Below are 19,627 nucleotides of genomic sequence, written 5' to 3'. Positions count from 1 at the left end.
TTCCTTATACGAAAAGTGCAGCCACATAAGTTCAGTAGGGTTAAAACAGGTTCTTGTTAGGAAAAAATGTCAGTAGACCTGCTAGAGTGGAACTGAGCAACCATTGCTCGTTTAATTTTATTATCTTTTTAATTTTAATACTGAACCAAAGAATGGTGACAATTTGTCTTTTCAGATTCTAGTTCCACATTAGCCAATCTCATACATAATCATCATGGAGTTCTGGAGTAGTTGGAAATACCACTATTTGTATACAACAACTGCGAGCTCCGCACTTACCCATCACCCTTGGTGGACATGTTGTATGATCTGGACCTGTATTTTTTTGCAAAAAAATTTGTTTCGATTGTAAATAAAAGAAAAAAGCAGAAAAATTAGCAAATCTATCTAATTCGCACATTTTAGAAGACATTTCCTAGTACAAATCCATAAAAAATCCATTTTAAGTGATATAAATTTGATTTAATTATAGTAGTGGTTACATACTGCCCATGGTATTAATGTGGTTAGAAATTAGAATGATGAGACTATGAAATACTCAAACCTATTAGATACTGATAAAATGATACTGTTATACCGAATAATAAGCCAATTTACTCCGTTGTAATTTGGAAAGAGACAATATTGATATATGAATATGTTCGTCTAAAGTAAGCCAATTCCTATACAATTGTCATAAACTTCAAGAACTAACAGAAAAATATTAAATTTGATAGTAAACAAAAAAGTATCTGCTCATACTTACAAAATAGTACAGCTACATAGTCAGTCTCTTCGATGATTTTACTTAAAATTTTAGCATTAACTTCCTCGATACGATCGGGAAGATCCATTGCCTCGAGGGATGTAAGGAAATCAAGAACACCTTCTTCATCCATAAGATCGCCATCATAAATGATTGGTTCTTTTTCTCTAAATATTTATTGGAAATAAGAAAATATTTATTTGATATGATTTCGACCTTGTAAAATTCTAAGAATTACTAAAACAATATGAATCTGATCTGAATTGAGATGGATCTTGAGAATTCCTGCTCGTGGAAAAATTAGAGCCATGTTAGCACTAGAATCTTAATCAGGTGGTTATAACAAACAGCTAACTCAACATTTGTGGTGCCAGCACACTAAATTAATTAACTATATAATTTAGGAAAACTAGGTATATTTAGGTATGGTTCTGAGATGGATACTGCGCTTACTATAATTGTTAATAACATATCAACCTTTTTCTTTATTTACGAGCCCATTCAACATTTGGTAAAAATTAACAGTTAAATCTAAATTTAGGTTCTAATCAACCTTTCCACTAAATTATTATCTTCTAGTGTAAACGTAGTATTCACTATATTTAGAAATCTAGGATTAGGAGTAAACCTGCGAATGCAACGTTGATATATCTTTAATTCATACTGTATCTATGTACGAGAATATAATCATCTTAATTTACCTGAAGTAAGTTAAGGCGGGGAAATTTCTAATTCCATATTGTTTGGCTAATCGTTTGTCGTTTATTTTGACAAAATCAACACCAAATGAGTCGGTGTCATCGTCAATTTTTTCGAGTTCGGCTAATACTTTATCACAGGTTACACAACTTCTGGCATCTGTAATGAAAATTAAATGATATTTTTATTAATTTTGATATTATGTTTAATTTGGGAATATCCTGGCTTAATATGTGGAAGGAAAAAGAGTTACAAATGCTTTTTTTTTTTGTAATAAATGGAAACATATGATTTTTGAAGTCAGCGGTAATTTCTATACTTCAGTGAGAGAAAAAAGAGAACAAATCAGAAATCAGAAGGTTAGCATTGGGTTAAGAAAGGTAACAATTTCCTGAGCTCCGGTTTTACGACACGGAAAACACGAACCCTCGAAGTCTGTCCCAGATTTGATATCAAAATCTTATTTGGGGATTTTAACAGCGCTGGTTCCCATAGCTTACAACAAAATACAAATGATAACGGACTGCGGATCATTCAATTAGCAGTGTCACACGAAATGGTTGTTGGAAGTACCTGGTTTGCGCGGAAAGCGGTCCACAAACTTATGTGGGCCTCTCCAGATGGGACCACTTTCAGCCAAATTGACCACTTGTTGATTAAACGCCACCACCTCTCAGCCTTGATGAATGTCAGAACATATAGGGGTGCCAATATAGACTCGGATCACTATCTCGTTGGCATGGTGCTCCGAGCTCGAATAACAACACCACCTACAATCCCCTCTGACAATCAGGTGAGAGTTAACACTGAAGCTATCCACAACACAGCCCTCCGTGACACCTATAAGAGGGAAATGGATGCCGTAATAACCGCAGTCAACAGAGGACCTGGAGATGAAGCATCAACAAATGATCTTCACAACCACCTGAAGAACGTTATCATAGATACGGCCACAAAAGTATTTGGCCCTAGCTGCAAAAGGAGTCGGAACGGCTGGTTTGACGATGAATATAAGCTAGCAACGGAACAGAAGAATGCTGCATACCGAGTAATGGTGCATTCTCAAAGAACGCGTAGAGACTTATCACGAACTCCGTCGAGCGGAGAAGCGACTTCACAGACGGGAAAAGGAAGCCTGGGAGAACCATCAAGTCTGTGAACTACAGTACAGAGGGCGACCGCACCAGGCGCGCAAGTTTTACCAACAAATCAGTAGGATGAAGACCTATACACCTCGATGTTCATCCTGCCGAGACAAAGAGGGAAATCTGATTTCTGACAGAATGGGCATATTGGAGCGATGGGTTGAGTACTTTGATGAGCTACTGAACAACCAGAACATCGGCGAGTTGGAGGTCCCGCCAACTGAAGGCGACGGACAAAAACTGCCACCACCAAGTATAGGAGAAACAGTCCGTGCAATTCATCGGCTTAAAAATCATATGTCGCCAGGAGCCGATGGAATTACAGCTGAATTGGTTAAATATGGAGGCGATCAGTTACACCAAGTGGTTGATCAACTTGTGCCCAAAAGGGAGATGTCACGGAGTGCAGCAATTATAAAGATATCACGTTTTTGAGTACAATCTATAAGATATTCTCCGCTCTCTTACTAGGCCGGATAGCCCCGTACACCTAGAACATTATTGGCCCATACCAAAGAGATTTTCTCTCTGCCGCAATCGATGGAAAAACTGTTGGACAGTTGCACCATCTATTCATCGACTTTAAAGCCGCCTATGAAAGCATAACCAGGGTAAAACTATACACGGCCATGAGAGAATAAGACTAACTAGGCTGACCCTGACCAATGTGCGAGGCCAGATAAAATCACTCTCAAGACTATTGGACATCAACAACGGTCTACGACAAGGGGCTGCCCTATCATGTGTCCTCTTTAACCTGGCCCTCGCGAAAGTAATCCGTGATGTTGAGGTAAATGCAAGAGGTACAATCCTCTTTAAGTCCACCAAACTACTGGCCTATGCTGACGATATCGACATCATGGGAAGAACCACCCGAGATGTACAAACTGCCTTCATCTAGATCGAGTAGGTGGATATCGGCGCGAGATCTTGGGCTGCACATCAATGAAGGGAAAACAAAGTATATGGTGGCAACGTCAGCATCGAAAACCAATAAATCAACAACATCGAACCGCACTGGTCAAACGGGAAGAATAAAGGTAGGAAAATACAACTTTGAGACCGTTGATAATTTCTTCTATCTAGGGTCGAAAATCACAAGCAATAACAGCTATGACGTTAAAATCCGCGCACGGTTGTTGTCAGCCAACAGAGCCTATTTCAGCTTACAAAGACTGTTCCGCTCGGAACGTCTCACCATAGGGTCAAAGGTCTTACTGTACAAGACAATGATCTTGCCAGTCCTCATGTATTCTTCGGAGACTTGGGTTCTTAGCAAGAAAAATTGCGAACTCTTGGCCGCGTTCGAGAGAAGAATCCTCAGAAGAATTTTTGGCCCCCTACATGAGGATAGACGATTCCGTAGCTTACATAACGACGAAATCAATGAGCGATACCACGTCCGTCTGTTTGTGGATAAAATTCAACTGCCTAGGTTGTGGCGGCCGGATCACGTAATCCGTATGGTTGAGGATGATACTGCCTGGAAAGTTTATAAGGGCAATATCTATGGCAGAAAAAGAAGATGGCAGACCCTGCCTGAGATAGAACGATGGCGTAGGTGAGGACGCCAGGCGGTTTGTAGGAATATCGAATTGGTGGACCTCGGTGTAAATAAAGGATGTCTGGAGTTCCTTTCTAAGGCGGGCCTAGACCGGATACCGGCTGTTGTACGGTTGATGATCCCGCATTGACATATGTGGGAAAATTTCCTCTTCTTTCAGCTGTAGGTAGAAGCGAATTATTTCCTTCTTCGACTTGAAGAAAGTTAAGAACCATATTCCAAAAAAAGGTCAAAAAAAGCTTCTTATAGCCGGTGTCACTGTATGGCTTTCTGGAGAATGTTGGTTCTGATTGATGTACTAGTTTGTGGGATTTCAGCCCACTTAAGGGGTTACGCAATTGTAGAAATTCATTTTTTTTTTCTGAAAGAATAGCAATTCAAGAATGACATATTTCAAGGATTCAGATGGCACCACTGCAGCAGAAACCCTTCAATTGCTTATAAAGGTACGCAGACATCACGTTCTATCGAAAAACATGGTTCCGACGTTTCAAAAGAGTGTGACAAAGAGCGTCCTGGGCAGCTAAAAAAGTTTGTAGATACTTAAGAAGAGCTCACAGAATTGCTCGGAGTTGGTCGTACAACCATTTTCAAGCGTTTAGATGCATTTGGAATACTCCAGAACGAGGCATTGGATGCGGTATGAGATGCAACTGAGAGGTGTGGAAAGACAATGCCTGTGTGAACAGCTGCCTGGCAACAGCGAAAATGTTTCTTGCATTTTATCGTGATTGGTAACGAAAAATGGATCCCTAAGCGTTGAGAGTCGTAGGTAAAGCCCGGCGAACGATCGAATTCCACTCCAAAGTCGAATATTCACGCATCCAAGATCATTCTCTGCATATTCTGGGATCAGCTGGGAGGAGCGGATGACAAGATCTCAGCTGATCGCTACAAACTTCAATTGATGTGTTTGAGCCAACCATTGAAAAAAACAGCGGCCGCAATTTGAGCAGAGACATGATAAAGTTATTTTTCAATATGACAATGATCGGCCACATGTTGCGAAACCGGTCGGAATATACTTGGGAAGACTCAAATAGGAAGTTCTGCCCTGCCACCCGTTACAATATTCGCCTTATATCGCTCCGTCCGACCACCACCTCTTCAGATCGCTGGCCAATGTCCTGGCAGATCATCATTTCAATTCATACGAGGACGTCAAAAAATGGTTGGATTCATGGATTGCATCCAAGAATGACGAGCTCTTTCGCAAAGGAATCCGTTAGCTGCCCGAAGAAGACTGAAGTGTTTAGTTGGAAGCTGCCGTTACAAATATAACTTTTGACCTTTAAAGCTTATTGTTGGTGCAGTTCATCCCCTCAAGAGTGATAGTGATACTGATGTACCAATCCATCGCATACCTGCTTCTTTGGTATATGTTCCTTAAGAGCTTCATCTCCTTTCCAAGTCTTTCACAACCGCATACTATGTTGATTTGAGTCACAATGGATACCGAAAGGTTTGGCGAAGTCAGAACTATGTAAGATCGGAGACGAAAAGATGTTCGTTTTCAGAACGTCGAAGACCAAAATAGTTTCCACAAACTGGCAAAACTGCTGTTTCTTTTGGAGAGTGTTTATCAAGGGCGCAGTCACCGAAGAGTACTTTAAATTGTTGATATTACCCATACTTTTCAAAGAACTGTCCCATTTGTTTGACGTTTTTCGAACGAGGAAAGTCAGAAATGGCATTTACATTGGTACACACCGTCCCATTGTCGATGAAGTAGCCAAGTATAGAACCTCATTTGCCATTCAAGATGTTCAATATCAAGCCAGAGAGCCACTTCTTTTAAGAGCAGTGAGTGCTGGTCGAAGGTTTCTGTTATGGGCACCAAGTCATCTAGATATACAAATATTTAATGGCGCTGTTGACCAGAGATGCCCACGTACATCAGCCGCTGTGTGATTTGGGGTGCATTGCCGAGCTCTAATGGCATAGTTAGGACATGACAGAGTGGTCGGCCTGGAATTTTGAAGGCGGTTATAGCTTTCAGTGATTAAAAATCCATTCGATGAGAGGTTAAAAATGAGCGTCAATAACGGTGATAATGTTCAGCCTACGTCCATCAAGGCAAAGACATACTTTGCCGGATTTCAGAACAAGGGCGAACGGCGAAGGTCATGTGCTTTACAACTTCTGCATCTCCCTAAGCCAGCATCACGATAGGGGTGCTTAATTGTCTTATTACCATCGACACTTCGGAAGTGTGCTTAAGGCCTTAAATGTCCTAAGCCTTATCTTTCGAAGGAGAGGACGGAACGCTGGTCCGTTGTCAACTGATACTGGTTGATGTTTTCGATATTTTCGACTGAATAAAAGTCGTATATGAGATAAAAATTTTGAGTTTGCGACGGGATAAATAGGATTCTATCCGATCATCGATCGGACCATCGATTCCGTCATACCAGAAAAGGTGACCTCAGCTTCAGGTGCCTTGAGATGAATTCATAATCCCTTCCATTTGAACCAATCGTCACCAAGTGTCTACCGTGCGAATACCAAAACTCCAGTAGCTTCGGTACGGAACAGTCCTAAGATTGTTATTCGAGTCGGATGTCGCAGCTAGATAGGCTGTTAACAACAGTGGAGTACTAGAGGTGACAGTTGCACACAGAAAAATACAGTATTTCGGAAACCAACTATTCAATTTTTTGAGTGTCTAAATACTGAAGAAGGCGGCAGTTTCTTCCCGAAATACCGCATTTGTCTTTCTTGACAGAACTTTAGCCAATAAAGGAGCTTCTCTCTAGAACCAATTTAATTTTATTTAACTTTACGCTAACAAATGCCTCGTAACCCAAAGCATCTTTCAAATTATAATTTACTCAGCCATGCTGTCTCCGCCGGGCCGCGGAGACCACCAATAGTTTACACCTTCCAAAGCGCAATTTATCTTGAACTCAGAACTTAGATATGATAAGGATTTCCTTCGGGGTCATAGTTATTCACGGAATTTTCCATCACTTGGAAAAGAATTGACGTAAATCACTATTAAAAAGGTGGCACAGTTGGATGATGGCAGATTCAGGCAGGACTCGTGGCAATCTTCATATTTCTTTCTTATAAGTTAGTCGGTTCTTTTTGGACACTTTAGAGGATCTAAGATTAGCCATCATGATTTCAGCGTAACAGGATGGACAACTGGTATTATCATCTTTGTAAAGAAGTATACACCCTGATGGAAAGCCAAGTGGTAGCAGACGCAGATCCGGTGTCGGGTTGCTTCTGACGGCTACCGCAAGGTACGCTGGATTTGCGTAACAAGAGAGACGCTGACATCGGCCTCGAAAAGAATCACCATCTGATAATCGCTTACGTCCGCTTGCGTGTTACGTCTGCCACTTCTCGCAGGTTTTGAAGCAGTGACTCCCTAAGTTTGTAAGACCCAGATGTCGCCCGACAGTGGGAGAGTTATCTTCTTGATCGAATGGTGGATATACTGAGCGACCTGCTTGATAATTTCGATGAATATTGGGCAGCCATCAAAAGTGCTCTTTTCTCGGGCGCTACACAGGTCGTCGGCTATGTCCAGAAGGGGCGTCATAAGATCTGGCTGACTGCGTAATTGTGGAAGCGGATTGAAGAACAGAAGGTTCTACTGAGGGCTGCAAGTGATGGCGGGCGTGACGTGCGCGAGCCCCGATATCGAGCCAAGTTCCGAAGGGTTCAGCGTAGTGTACGCCGTGACAAGACAGAATTTTCTATTGCGCTGGTCAGGGAAGCGTAAGATCAGCGGGTTGCAATGATTTTAGAAATGTATACCGCATCACGAAAGAGCTTGCATGTGATCACACATTTTTCGAAAGTCTTGTGGAGGACGTCAACGGTCGATTTCTTATGATGAACAACTGAAGAGGTGGAAAGAATACTTGACCACGGTTCTTAACCGCATCAGAGATGGTGAGGTTCCTGCCCCTTTGGTTGTAATAGCTTGTCACCGTAACATGCAATATACTCAAACATGCAAGTTTTTATTATTTCAAATAATTAATCGTTAGAAACATCGCATAATTTTATTCAGATATTTTTTTTGTTGTCGGAGGAATTCAATAGAGACGATATCTTTCCTGAAACACCTTGACTACGTTGATGACATCTATTTGTTCTCTCGCCGGGTCATGGGCCTTGGCCAAATGGCTCTGGATTTGGAAAGAGACGCAAACAGGGTTGGACCGAAGATAAACACCAACAAAATCAAGGATCTTAGTTTGACAGGTCATCGCACTCTCCTTATCTGCTTTAATGGGCAGGACATCAAAGGCGTCGATCAATTTGTACAGCTGGGAGCGTGGTTTATGCCGATGGTGGCATCGAACAGGATATTGCCAAAAGCATTAACAGCTAGATCCGCTTTCGCTGCCCTGTCTTAAATTTGGAAATGTAGCTATCTCAACACCAAGGCCAAATTGTCACTGTTATGCACTAGTGTGTTTTCTGTGTTGCTATATGGGAATAGCACATGGAAGCTAAACTCCACTGTTACCCAAAAGCTCCAAGCTTTCCTCAATACCTGTCTGCGTCGTATTATCGGAGTACTTTGGTCTGATACTATCTCAAACGAAGAACTTGATCGGCGCACATGCCTGACACTCGTACGCACTATGATCGGAAGAAGGAAGTGGCATTGCATTGCATTGCGGGCTATGCAATGCAATGCCCTCTCCCAAAATAGCTGAGGAGTAGGCCGCCCCAGGGGAACTTAGCGCAGAAGGTGGTTGACTAGCCCATAAAGATGGGAAGCCATGAAGTATGGAAGTTGTGACTGGGTCTCTCCATTCTATTACACATGCGGATGTAGCTCTCATATAGGCATTAGTGAAATTGTCCATGACATAGTGCTTCATACAATTTTTAATAAGAATTCCAGAGCCACCATTACCGTGGCGAGACTTAATAGTATGAAGTGTAGTAAGAATATTCTGCGAAGGCAATGAATGTCGCGATTTTGTAAACCTGATCTAGATTCTTAACGGGCATGGTAGATTCTCTAGTAGCATATTCCCAGCCGTATAGATGTCGCTGACAACTTAGTGATGTTTTGATATTTCCTGAACATATAGAAGATACTAGAAAGGGTGATATTGGAAACTGAACAGAGGAAAACGGTTGCGTGTCAATATCGACTGATTAAAATAAGGAAGATTCTCTCTCACTGATAAATCTCAGAAAATCGAATCGTCGCAAAATATGGGTAGTTCAAGGTGACGATACAGTTGCACAGGTGGTGATAATTTTAATATATTCAGTATTGTTGTTTTCCTTATAGAGTAAGGATTGGAAATTTATTCAGTATATTCGTTTCCCGACATATGCAAAAATATCTAAAGATAACCTACACATTTGAACTGCTGTCAGTAAAAGGATATAATCCACCCTTTGGATATAGATTAAATATTCGAGTTTGACCTTTCTTAAGGGATTACACCTGTGCCTGATAATAGTGTTGAAGGTCACTAGAGTGTTCGTTTCCTCCAGTCTGAGACGAAGGGGACACATTGGAATCCTTATTGATTAGATGGGACATTTCCTATTTTGATATAGAATCCTGGCCACAGGCTTTTATCCACACTAAGAAGCATTGTTATAGTACAAAATTCTGTATACTACTAATCAAATTTCCAACCCCTGGAAGAATGAACCCTCTGCGGATAATTCAAACGAGCCCAAGGTAGGTTTCCTGAAGATATCCTGAAAATAACCTGATGCAATATACTATGAATGGAAGATTCTAAAAATAACTTCCTTAGTGTTTGCTGGGAGAACATAATTTTAAAGACATGAATAGAAGGACTAGGGCAATGTCTTGAAGCTGAATTGAACTGACTGGGGATTAAAGGAAACTTCGACCTTTACGGGATGATTGCTTTCAGATTTGTGTTACTCGCCGGGGGCTGACGTTTCATGACATCAAGTGTCAAGTAACCATAGAAGTGTTGGGGTGCAAAGCGTAACCTTACATTAATGTTTTTGAACCTTTCCTGAAGTGTATGAAGTGCTGCTGGAAATTAATTTCCGGGTTCTAGCAGACCTGGAATTTGTTTAATTTTAACCAGCTGAGAGTAGGAATCGTTTAAGAAAAGAGTGAAAGATATGGATACGATCCGTGAGAGCATGGTGGGAGTCCTGAATTGAAAGTGAGATGCTCTCGTTATGAGGAGAAATATTATTTTTAATTTCGAGACCACAGAGTTATATGGTAAATAGCTGTGAGTAACCAATCCAATAAGTGGTATTATCCCACGAATTAAACGGAGGGCTGGTAGCAGTTTGAAAACAAAAGTGGCTCAACTGTTTGTGTTGGCCTTTTTAAATGGAGTGGAACAATTTCATGCGATGGATGATGTCATGTAATCAATCTCTGCCAATAAAGAAGAACGACATCATTAGTTAGCCAAATTCCTGAAAAAATTCTGTGAAGAAAGAAATTATGGTAGATATTGTGGACAACAATTTTCCATAAATATGGATCAAATTATTGGAGACAATTTAAACATCAATTTATCATGTCTCCAATTAAAGGTTTCAGTTGATTTTTCTACATGAGTAATCATAATTGATGATTTACTATTAAGAGAGTGATGGTGTATGCGTGAGACTCATAGTTCATCATTTTATAAATTTTCCAAAAAAAAACTAAAGATACATTTCGCTTGCTAGTTTGCCTATTTTCAATTTGAAAATTCCCCTCTACAAAACTGCAATCCGGTTTTGTCCGTTGTACCATCCAATCAATTTCTTTAAGAAAGCCTATAAAGATTCTTGCTCCGTTCACTGCCTATGGGAATTTCTGGGCATCGCTTTTTAATTCCTTTGTCGAGTATGGGGTATCTACAGTCTTTTAGGCCTTATTGTCATTTTTCCGTTTTCTACTTTACTTGTCTTTTAGTTTCATTATTATCACACCTAATTTTGTATAAGTGAGGCTTATCACGGCGAGACGGGTATAAAGCTAAGTACAAAAATTCAGAACGAGTTAAAGCTGAACCAACTCGACCATTGCTGTTTTCAGATTCAAATAAAAGTGGGGGCTTCCGGTTCACCATGAGTTTACAACTCTCTGTTGTATATGATACCCCATCTATCACCCTTCTGTCCCAGACTAGAATCCATTTGTCTGAGGATTCAACGCTCGAAAGTATTCACCGCCTATTACGAGATGCACGATAGACAGTTGGAGTGGGTCGATTCCAGTTTGACTTATTTACCATTCTGGCGGATTGTGTCGGTTATAAACCCTGCGTCTTTTAAGTTCTTATTCCTAAAATGAAAAAGCGATCGCTGTCACCGGAGCGGTCCATTAGAAAGATCTATAAGATAAACTGGACACTTGGGATGGCTTGGCAGAGAGGTCTATATTGACTTGTCAAAAGCAAAAACGAACGCATAAACACCTCTGTTGCGTTAATGACAAAAACGATACTTGGCTTACCGGCCGATTTTAACAGAAGAATTTATTCATCCTCCACTTCCACAAGTATTGCCGACATTTGCAGCAATTCCCCCGGTGAGCGTCACTGGAGTCGAAGAAGTAATAAAACGAATGAAATTGGAGAAAGGAACAGGGCCTGACGACGAGAAGCAGAAGAGCGGGGAAGCAGCTCTGTCCCTTAGTGAGCTCTTCAAGCGGGTAATTCAGGAGTCTGACTAACAGGAAAGTATCATAGTTCCAATATGGAAAAAGCAAGGTAGTCCAGGAGAATGTTCAAATTACCGCCCGATCCGCTTGCTTTCCCATACCATGAAGATTTTCAAATAACCTCCAATTAAGCAAGAACTACGGAATCATTGACACAATAAACGCTTATAGAGAAACACCGTGAGAAGCATCGCGCTCTCTACATTACATTTCTAGATCTGAAGAAAGCGTTTGACCGTGTGCCACATCTGGTATACTCCACGACAACACCTAGTACCAGAAGAATTCGTGTGCTGGGTTCAATTGATCTACCCTTATCCGAGAAGTAAAGTTCGAAGTGTGGCGGGTGTATCAAAACCCGTTCGTGTGTCTGTCGGTGCTCATCAAGGAAGCGTTCTAACGCCACTCCTCTTTGTTTTTGTTTTGGACACTGTGACACGAGACTTCCAATGTGTAGCGCCTGATACCCTGCTTTTTGCAGCGTCCTAGCGTCTCATAGCAAAAATGGTCTCGAGCAATTTGTCCAAAAATGGAATGTTCGCCTCATGCAACCCGGTCTCAGATTGAATTTGAATTAAATCGGATTTGTGATGACCGATCCCCACGAAATAGGCCCAATTTTTGCTATCACTGCCAGTGATCTGCCACAGAACTTAGTGATTTATCTCAGGTTAATATTATCAGCCAATGGAGAATCTGGATGAAGTGGGTTTCCACAATTGGTGTTTTTGTGAACCATGTATCAACGAAAGTCTCAAATCTAAAATGTACCAAAATGCCGTTCGTCCTCTATGGTTCTGAGTAGTGGCCGACTATAAAAGACAATGAACGGCATCTTGCGGTAATGGGGATGAGGATCTTCCGTTTGGCTAATAGCGTGACATGCCTTGATCACATCCAAAATGAGGATATCTGCGATCAATATGCGATCGGTTTCACCGATTCATTCGCCAAGATTGGTCTCAACATGGAAGTCGATGGTAAGCGACTGAAAGGTCGACTGAAAAAACGGTGGCTTGATACACTGGATGATGATTTGAAAGCTTCTCGACTACGTTTAGATCAGGTCAGGGTAGAAAAAAATGGTGCAATGGACGACGACGAGCTGGCTCATCGAGAACACGGGGCAAAGTCTTCCGTCTACCCACGGGCTACCCACGCGGCTACGAACAGCCGCGTCTTCTCACTTCTTCTGCTTTTCGCAGTTTATCCTGAATTACTGCGATCATGGAATTGAACGTAGTCTTCCTGACAAGCTATCATTCTCCGGACAAAATTTTCCGGTGACTGCACTTCACCTAGAGTTTCCTCTAGGTTCCTCCTTTCTTCCACGAACCTAGGACACTGGAAGCATACGTGCGCTGGGTCCTCTGGGACGCTGTCGCAGTTTGGATAATTAGGCGAGACAATGGCGGTGAGAAACTGGGTGAGCTTATAATTGATCTCCCCATGTTTTCTCTCCATCCCGGAAAGTACGACGGACGCGTGACCTAGTGACCCATAAGAAAAGCTAAACAGGCGTTTTTAACCCGGAGTTCTATATTCAATCTCCAATTTAGCTTAGGATTCATAATTACACCCAGATACTTTACATTGGTGAAGGATCCCAAATTACACGCAGATACTTTACATTGGAGAAAAGAACCAAGATTTGTTCATTTAGCCCCGGGAGATGGAATTCGGGTGCCCTTGGCTTGGTGGTGAATTGCATCAGTTCCACTTTGGTTGGATTTATGCCAAGCCTTACGGCCCACAGGCATACCTTTTCTAACGCTTCTTCCATGATGTCACTCATAATAGAGGAAAACATCCATGACAAAATCGATAAGTTATCTAAAGCTCTTCGTAACAGAAGTCGTGAAGTTGTTGATACCGATGCCGAATATTGAGTATCTAACTGCCTTTGCGAACTGGCTTTGATTTGCTTTTAGTTTTTGAACTGGTTTCGGACTAGTTTTGGGTTTGCTCTAAGGTGATTTTCGACTGGTTTTCAGACTGTTTCGGGTTGGGTTTGGGGTGGCTTCTGGACTAATTACAGGCTGGCCTTGGGCTAGAAAGTAATTTATTTATTTATTTAACAGACAACAAACAGAGTAAATTCCAATTGTTTATTGTCCTCAGGAGGAGAGAAAGCAATAATCTATTCTCGTGCTTAAAACTACTTAAATTAGACAAGTTAAAAGGATCAAGCTGTTGTGCGTTGTAATTTCGGCAAAGCCTAGAAATCGAGGAATGGAAGTAGATTTCGAAGTCTTCGAAGGGCATGTTGAAAATGTCTGCGTTACGTGTGTTATAAGACGCCGAGGGGCGGGTGATATCCTTAGCGGCGGAGCAGTCCATCAGACCCGAAGAAAGTTTAAAAAATGTGCATAAATCCACATGGGATGTAGGCTGTTGTAGGGGGGGGGGGGGGGGGGGGGGTTCAGAAAGCGGAGACGGGAGGGGTAGTCCACAGGAGGGAAGCTTTTCTTAAAGAAGAGGGAATGGGTGAATTTACGTTACACATTTTTAAGGGCAAGACAGGCAGTTATGGCAAGATGACCAGAACAAGGAGCAGTACTGGAGGGTATTCTTTACGAGGGACCTGATGAGAGGAGAGTGGGACAGAGTCAAAATCAGAGGAGGAGCGAAGTATAAAGCCTGACAATTTTGCTGCTCGAATGGTGACTTCGAGGCAATGGATGTCAAAGCAGAGCTTATTGCCGAAAGTGACTCCCCGGTCTTGAGTGGAATGTAAGAAATGTCCGTTAAGAGAGTAGGAGAAGGAAGTGGATGAGGATTTAAGTGAGTAGCACTTGGAGTGACACTTTCTGACGTTTAGCGTTAAACCATTAGTTGAACACCAATGAACCAGAGTGTCTAGGTTAGATTGAAGGGAAACACAGTCCATAGGCGACAGTATAGCGGAAAAAAGCTTAAGGTCGTCGGCATTCAGCAAACAGGGACAACTAAGGGTGAGGAGGTCGTTGATGAAAAATAAAGATAAGAAAGGCCCTAGAATAGATCCCTGCGGCCCGCCAGAGGAGGGGGAGAAGAAGTGGGAAGTGCAGCCGTGAAAAGAGACGTGGCAGGATCGGTTGGAAAGGCAAAAGACAAACCATAAAACAAGTCGTATGGGAACGCTTAGAGATGATAGTTTGGATAGTAGCCAGAGTTGAGTTCAGACTTTCGAAGTTTGCCTTACGAAGATTGAACTGGTAGGTTTGCGCGCGATTCAATTTATAGATTGTAATGCTACAGATTAGAATAAATGTCCCTTGCTGTATGGGGTTGGTGTACGTAATATTTCCTATTCCAAACGGCTGAGGCTGCCATCGAGTGCTGATATCGACTATCAGTTGCGAATCTGTTCCCTCGGCCAGCTTTGATATGAAAAGGTGATTTTGATTTTGCCGTCATAGGCAAAATTTAATTATGCCTAGCAAAGATGACATCTAAATAAAGTAACGCTTACGATTCTCTGTTTTTTGCATGTGAAAATATTGCACCATCTATTATCTTATATACTTGTGGGATCTTCACATGGAACCTTCCTTCTTCAATGATACTTTGTAATATCACCTTTTTTAAAAAGTGATGTGATATCACATTACCTATTAAAGCAATGTTTTGCGCACTTCTAATTCTCAGTATCAAATGGAAGGTGAGTATTACCTATTTATGAAGTTTATTAAGGTAATGTTTTAAGAATTAATGGACAATTTTTTTTTGTTTATTCTTGATATTTTCTTCGTTAAATTATGGCGATGTTGACATCAGCCCCCATGGAAGAATGGCTATGATTTATTTCTAATTTTTGGGATATTTGACCGTCATTTATTGGGTTGCTCTGAAATATTTTTTAAAATTGTCTTCCAGTGCCACTTAGCATTCTATCAATATTTTCGATTACAAATCAAATTATTTATCCCATTCCAGCTATAGATAGAATTTATGGATTTCCTTTAGTTGATTAGTGATTCCGGGAAGTCTAGAAGATTACATTTTCAAAATTTGGTGTTTATTGACGCAAAGGATGACCTCCATCGTTTAACAAAACAAATAATGTTAGATATTGTACGATTTTGAAGATATTTTTTTTATTAGAGGAGAACTGGTGCTATTATACATAAATCATAAGTCAGCAATGTTAGACTTGGCCAGCTGTAAACTCATGAAATTCTTCCTAATTTGTGTTAATTGAGTGACCCAAATTCAGTTGCACCAACCATATTATGCCATTTCACTGAAAAGTCTTTAAATATTCTTCATGGATTGCAGTTGATGCTTAAAGTTACAGCTTTTACCAATTGTATACATAACTACATAGTATACCCGAAAGTGTACGTGGAAGGGCTATTTTTAAACATAGACGCCGTATTTTGAGAGCCAAACAGCACATGGTGACTTAGCTCAAACCACATCCTTACATCCATACGTGTGGTGTCTATGTATGAATGTGAATGCTAATGCTAGCCAAGAAGTTTTCTGAAATTCTAATTTGAAAATGCTTCGAGGGGAGAGCAATAAAAATGCTGTTGTCAAGGTTCTTTAAACAAGAAATATGATGAGAAGTATGCGCGGTCGATGCCTTGCAGAGAATTAAAGTGGTGTGGAAGGAGAAGGCTTGGCTGTAGGTGTTATGAATATCTGTATTTTGTAGGAAGATCATTTATCTGAAAGGCAGTTCCTTCTAAGAGATTGAATGAACACATGTACATATAAGTATCCATCCTGCTTTTAAATTTATTACTCGCGAGATATTACCTGCTTTGCACAAACATTTTGAGATTACCAATAGTATCTCCTTACCAAAAACAGATAAATTTTCTTAGGGTAGATGAACTTTGGGGTATTCTCCCTAAAACATTTTGGTGTCAAGTTCCTCAGAATTACAATAGAGTTTTATGAGAAGTCTGCTGTATTTTTCTTGAAAAATTTGCTTTGATTCTCATCGCATTCCATGGAATCCAATAATAAGTTTTCATACGAATATGTGAAAATAAAAATAAAATTATTGTCTTAAAAATAGCTTAAATATCACGAAGGAAATCGAAATTCAAAAACAAATTCCGAGTGGATATTTTCCGTTTTCCCAATATTTTATGACCAATTAAATACTGACATTACCAATATCAGTTGTTAATTCTAGAGAAGAATTTTCGGCCGTAAATTTAGAAATTACATTCAAATAATAAATGATCATATAATGGTGGGAAGCGTCTTAATATTTTCCATAAATATTGAAATGTAAGTGGAACGTTTTCCACGTTTGATGAAAGTGTAAATATCATGTATAGATTATTATATAGAACATCTGCACACTGGGCAGAAAATGATTACGCTCAGTAATATTGGGCATAAAAGAACTTGAATTTCTATGGACCTGTCCAGAATTCACAGGTATAGGGGATTTGCGCCGCCAAAGTATTAAAGAATTAAAGTTGCAATAGCAGATTTTATTGTGCAATTGCAAAATATTGGAGTAAGGGGTCAAAAGGTGCAAACTTAAAGTTAGACAGGACTCCGACGAATAAACTTAATAACTTTTTGAAATTGGCCGGGAAACCCCCATTATAGCAATCCTAGGAGTACCAAATTTTGCAGTAGCATAGAGGATAGCATCAGACAGTTTTCATGGAAATTCGGCTATTATTATCGAACCCCAAAATTCTCAATTGCGTACCTTAAATAAACTAAACTAAAATAGACATTCAAATAAAATCCTAAAGTCGTATATACGTTTTACTGTCTATCTGTCTGTCTCCCGGTCACATAGATTTTTCTCAGCCAAGTCACACCAAATTCGGTGGAAAGATGGGAACTGTAAACGTCCACACATACAGTTAGTTACATTGTTCTAAGTGGAATTTAAGGGGGGTCCCCATTCATGCAAAAGGCGAGAATCCTTTTTTTTAACTGAATATGGTCATGTGGGGTATCAAATGAAAGATCTACTACTAGTACTTATCAAAAGTAAATTAAATGTTAGTTCTGACATTTAAAGCACAACGGAGGAGAACAGGGACCGCAAAGTGGTCATTTCTTTTACAGACCCATTCTCAGAATCTACCCAACCAAGAAATCTGGAAAAATGACGAACCAGACACTATACGGCACCTAAATGCCCACCATACCGATATCTGTTTAGTATAATAATTGAGTGCAAAACTGCCCTTAAGTTCATCCTAGAATTATAACAGGCAGTAATATTATAAGCTATATAAAGCAGGATTCTACCAAGTCTGGTGAAAATTGCATTATTATTAACAAAGTTGTAATAGGTCAAAGTTGCCGCTTTAGTGCAAATTCTAAGACTGAATGTCAGTAGCACGCGAAAGCGAGTATTCAGATAGTTAGTTAGTGTTAGGTACTAATGGAACAAATGTCCACTCAAATGTTTCATACTTGAAGTGTCTAGCTTCTGGTTTCCCGACTTGTTTGTATCTGTTTTAGGTAAATTTTTACACATGAGCTGCTAATGTCGAACCCGTAGTGCGAGGTGTATGAAATTGACATTTATCGATAAAGTATTTTCCAAAGCATTTTGTGTAAATGGCTCTGAAAAAAATCGTGCACAATTGAATTTTTAATTATGCACAAGTGGACCTGCTATGCTTTCAAAGTTCCTCACAAAACCTTTCAGACCTGAAACGTTCGGCTTCCGGTTTCCCGACTTGCTTTTAATTGGTTGTCACAATCTCAGCGGATTTTATCTAATACTAGCACCAATGCAAAATGGTGTACTTATGCATGGTTTGAATTAGACTGTGTGAGAGTCACTGGACATCAAGGGAAGCCGTGAAGGATTGAGGTACAACATCTGTCCGCCCGCTCGAGACGCCAAATTTCTTTGATATCCCGAGCCAGTGGCTCATAGTTCTACTTCTTCTTCACGTATTTCTATTCAATGTTGCTATTATGGGGGATAGTGACAACAATAATATACGCGGAGCGACCCGTCTTCTCAACTAACAGCACGTCAGGCTTGCTGTGTGATACGTGGTGATTAGTTAGAACTTGCCGGTCCCAATACATGCTGAAAGTAGAACTATCAAGTACTGCTTGCGGTTCATATTGGTAAACCGGGCATGTTCCCGTGATCAGCCTATACTTTTATTCAAGGATTTGATGGATCACCTTCCATACAGCATTATGCCTGGCGGTGTATTGTACCGGTGCCATAATAGTGCAACCACCAATGAAATTGCCCAACGCCGCCGAACCACACATTGTGTGCTGGTCGTCCTCCACCCGCTCTTTCATGATGAGCTTTTTATAAAATCGGATGGCGACCACGCTGTTTTGAATGCCATACATGAATCCCTCCGTTTCAGCAAAGAGCTCCAAAGCACACAGGCTTCTGTTCGAGAAATGTAAATCGACAATTGGCTGCCAAAGACCATTCACGTGTTTACCGTACATTGCTTTGGAATTCCATTCATCGATGCGCTCTTGGTCCGATTTCACCCCACTTCTGCTGCTGTAAAAATAAGCGCGCGGCGAATCGACTTGGCGGTGATGTTGTGCCGCCACGTCAACCACACTCCTATCTCCGATATCAAGAGGCAGGTTCATCGCTCCACCGCAGAGTTTGAATGATGCATTCGGAATTTGGACATGGTAGTCCGTATCCGCGGTTGAACGTTTTCCAGATCGGTCTTCGTCCACGGCAGTATTCCGAATGCATAAGCTAGTGAAGGGATAGCGAATATGTTCAATGCGTTTATCTTATTCTTCCCTGAGAGATGCGATTTCAGTACCAGCTTCACAGGTCGCAAGAATTCGGACAACAGTTCCTTGCGGAATTTCTAGGTACTTGTATAAGTCTGTCTCGGTCATAGTTTCGATGT

General features: G+C 40.8%; 1 protein-coding gene across 6 annotated transcripts in view; it reads right to left on the bottom strand.

Moving 5' to 3' along the window:
- The window catches only part of LOC119649874 (intracellular protein transport protein USO1), a 124,232-nt gene that overhangs the window by 77,672 nt on the left and 26,933 nt on the right, over nucleotides 1-19,627 (bottom strand). For 5 of the 6 annotated variants that reach the window (XM_038052284.1, XM_038052292.1, XM_038052254.1 and 2 more), the window contains exons 2-4: nucleotides 1,447-1,603; nucleotides 746-912; nucleotides 280-315 (exon numbers count right to left, since the gene is read on the bottom strand). In XM_038052284.1, coding sequence (XP_037908212.1) covers nucleotides 280-315; nucleotides 746-912; nucleotides 1,447-1,603 — 360 coding nt within the window. The remainder of the gene's footprint in view (nucleotides 1-279; nucleotides 316-745; nucleotides 913-1,446; nucleotides 1,604-19,627) is intronic. The other variant, XM_038052269.1, reaches the window with a different exon arrangement.

The sequence above is a fragment of the Hermetia illucens genome, chromosome 1, assembly GCF_905115235.1.
Source record: "Hermetia illucens chromosome 1, iHerIll2.2.curated.20191125, whole genome shotgun sequence".
Taxonomy (NCBI): domain Eukaryota; kingdom Metazoa; phylum Arthropoda; class Insecta; order Diptera; family Stratiomyidae; genus Hermetia; species Hermetia illucens.
Note: the sequence above shows the minus strand (reverse complement) of the source record. Positions and strands in the feature narration are given on the sequence as shown.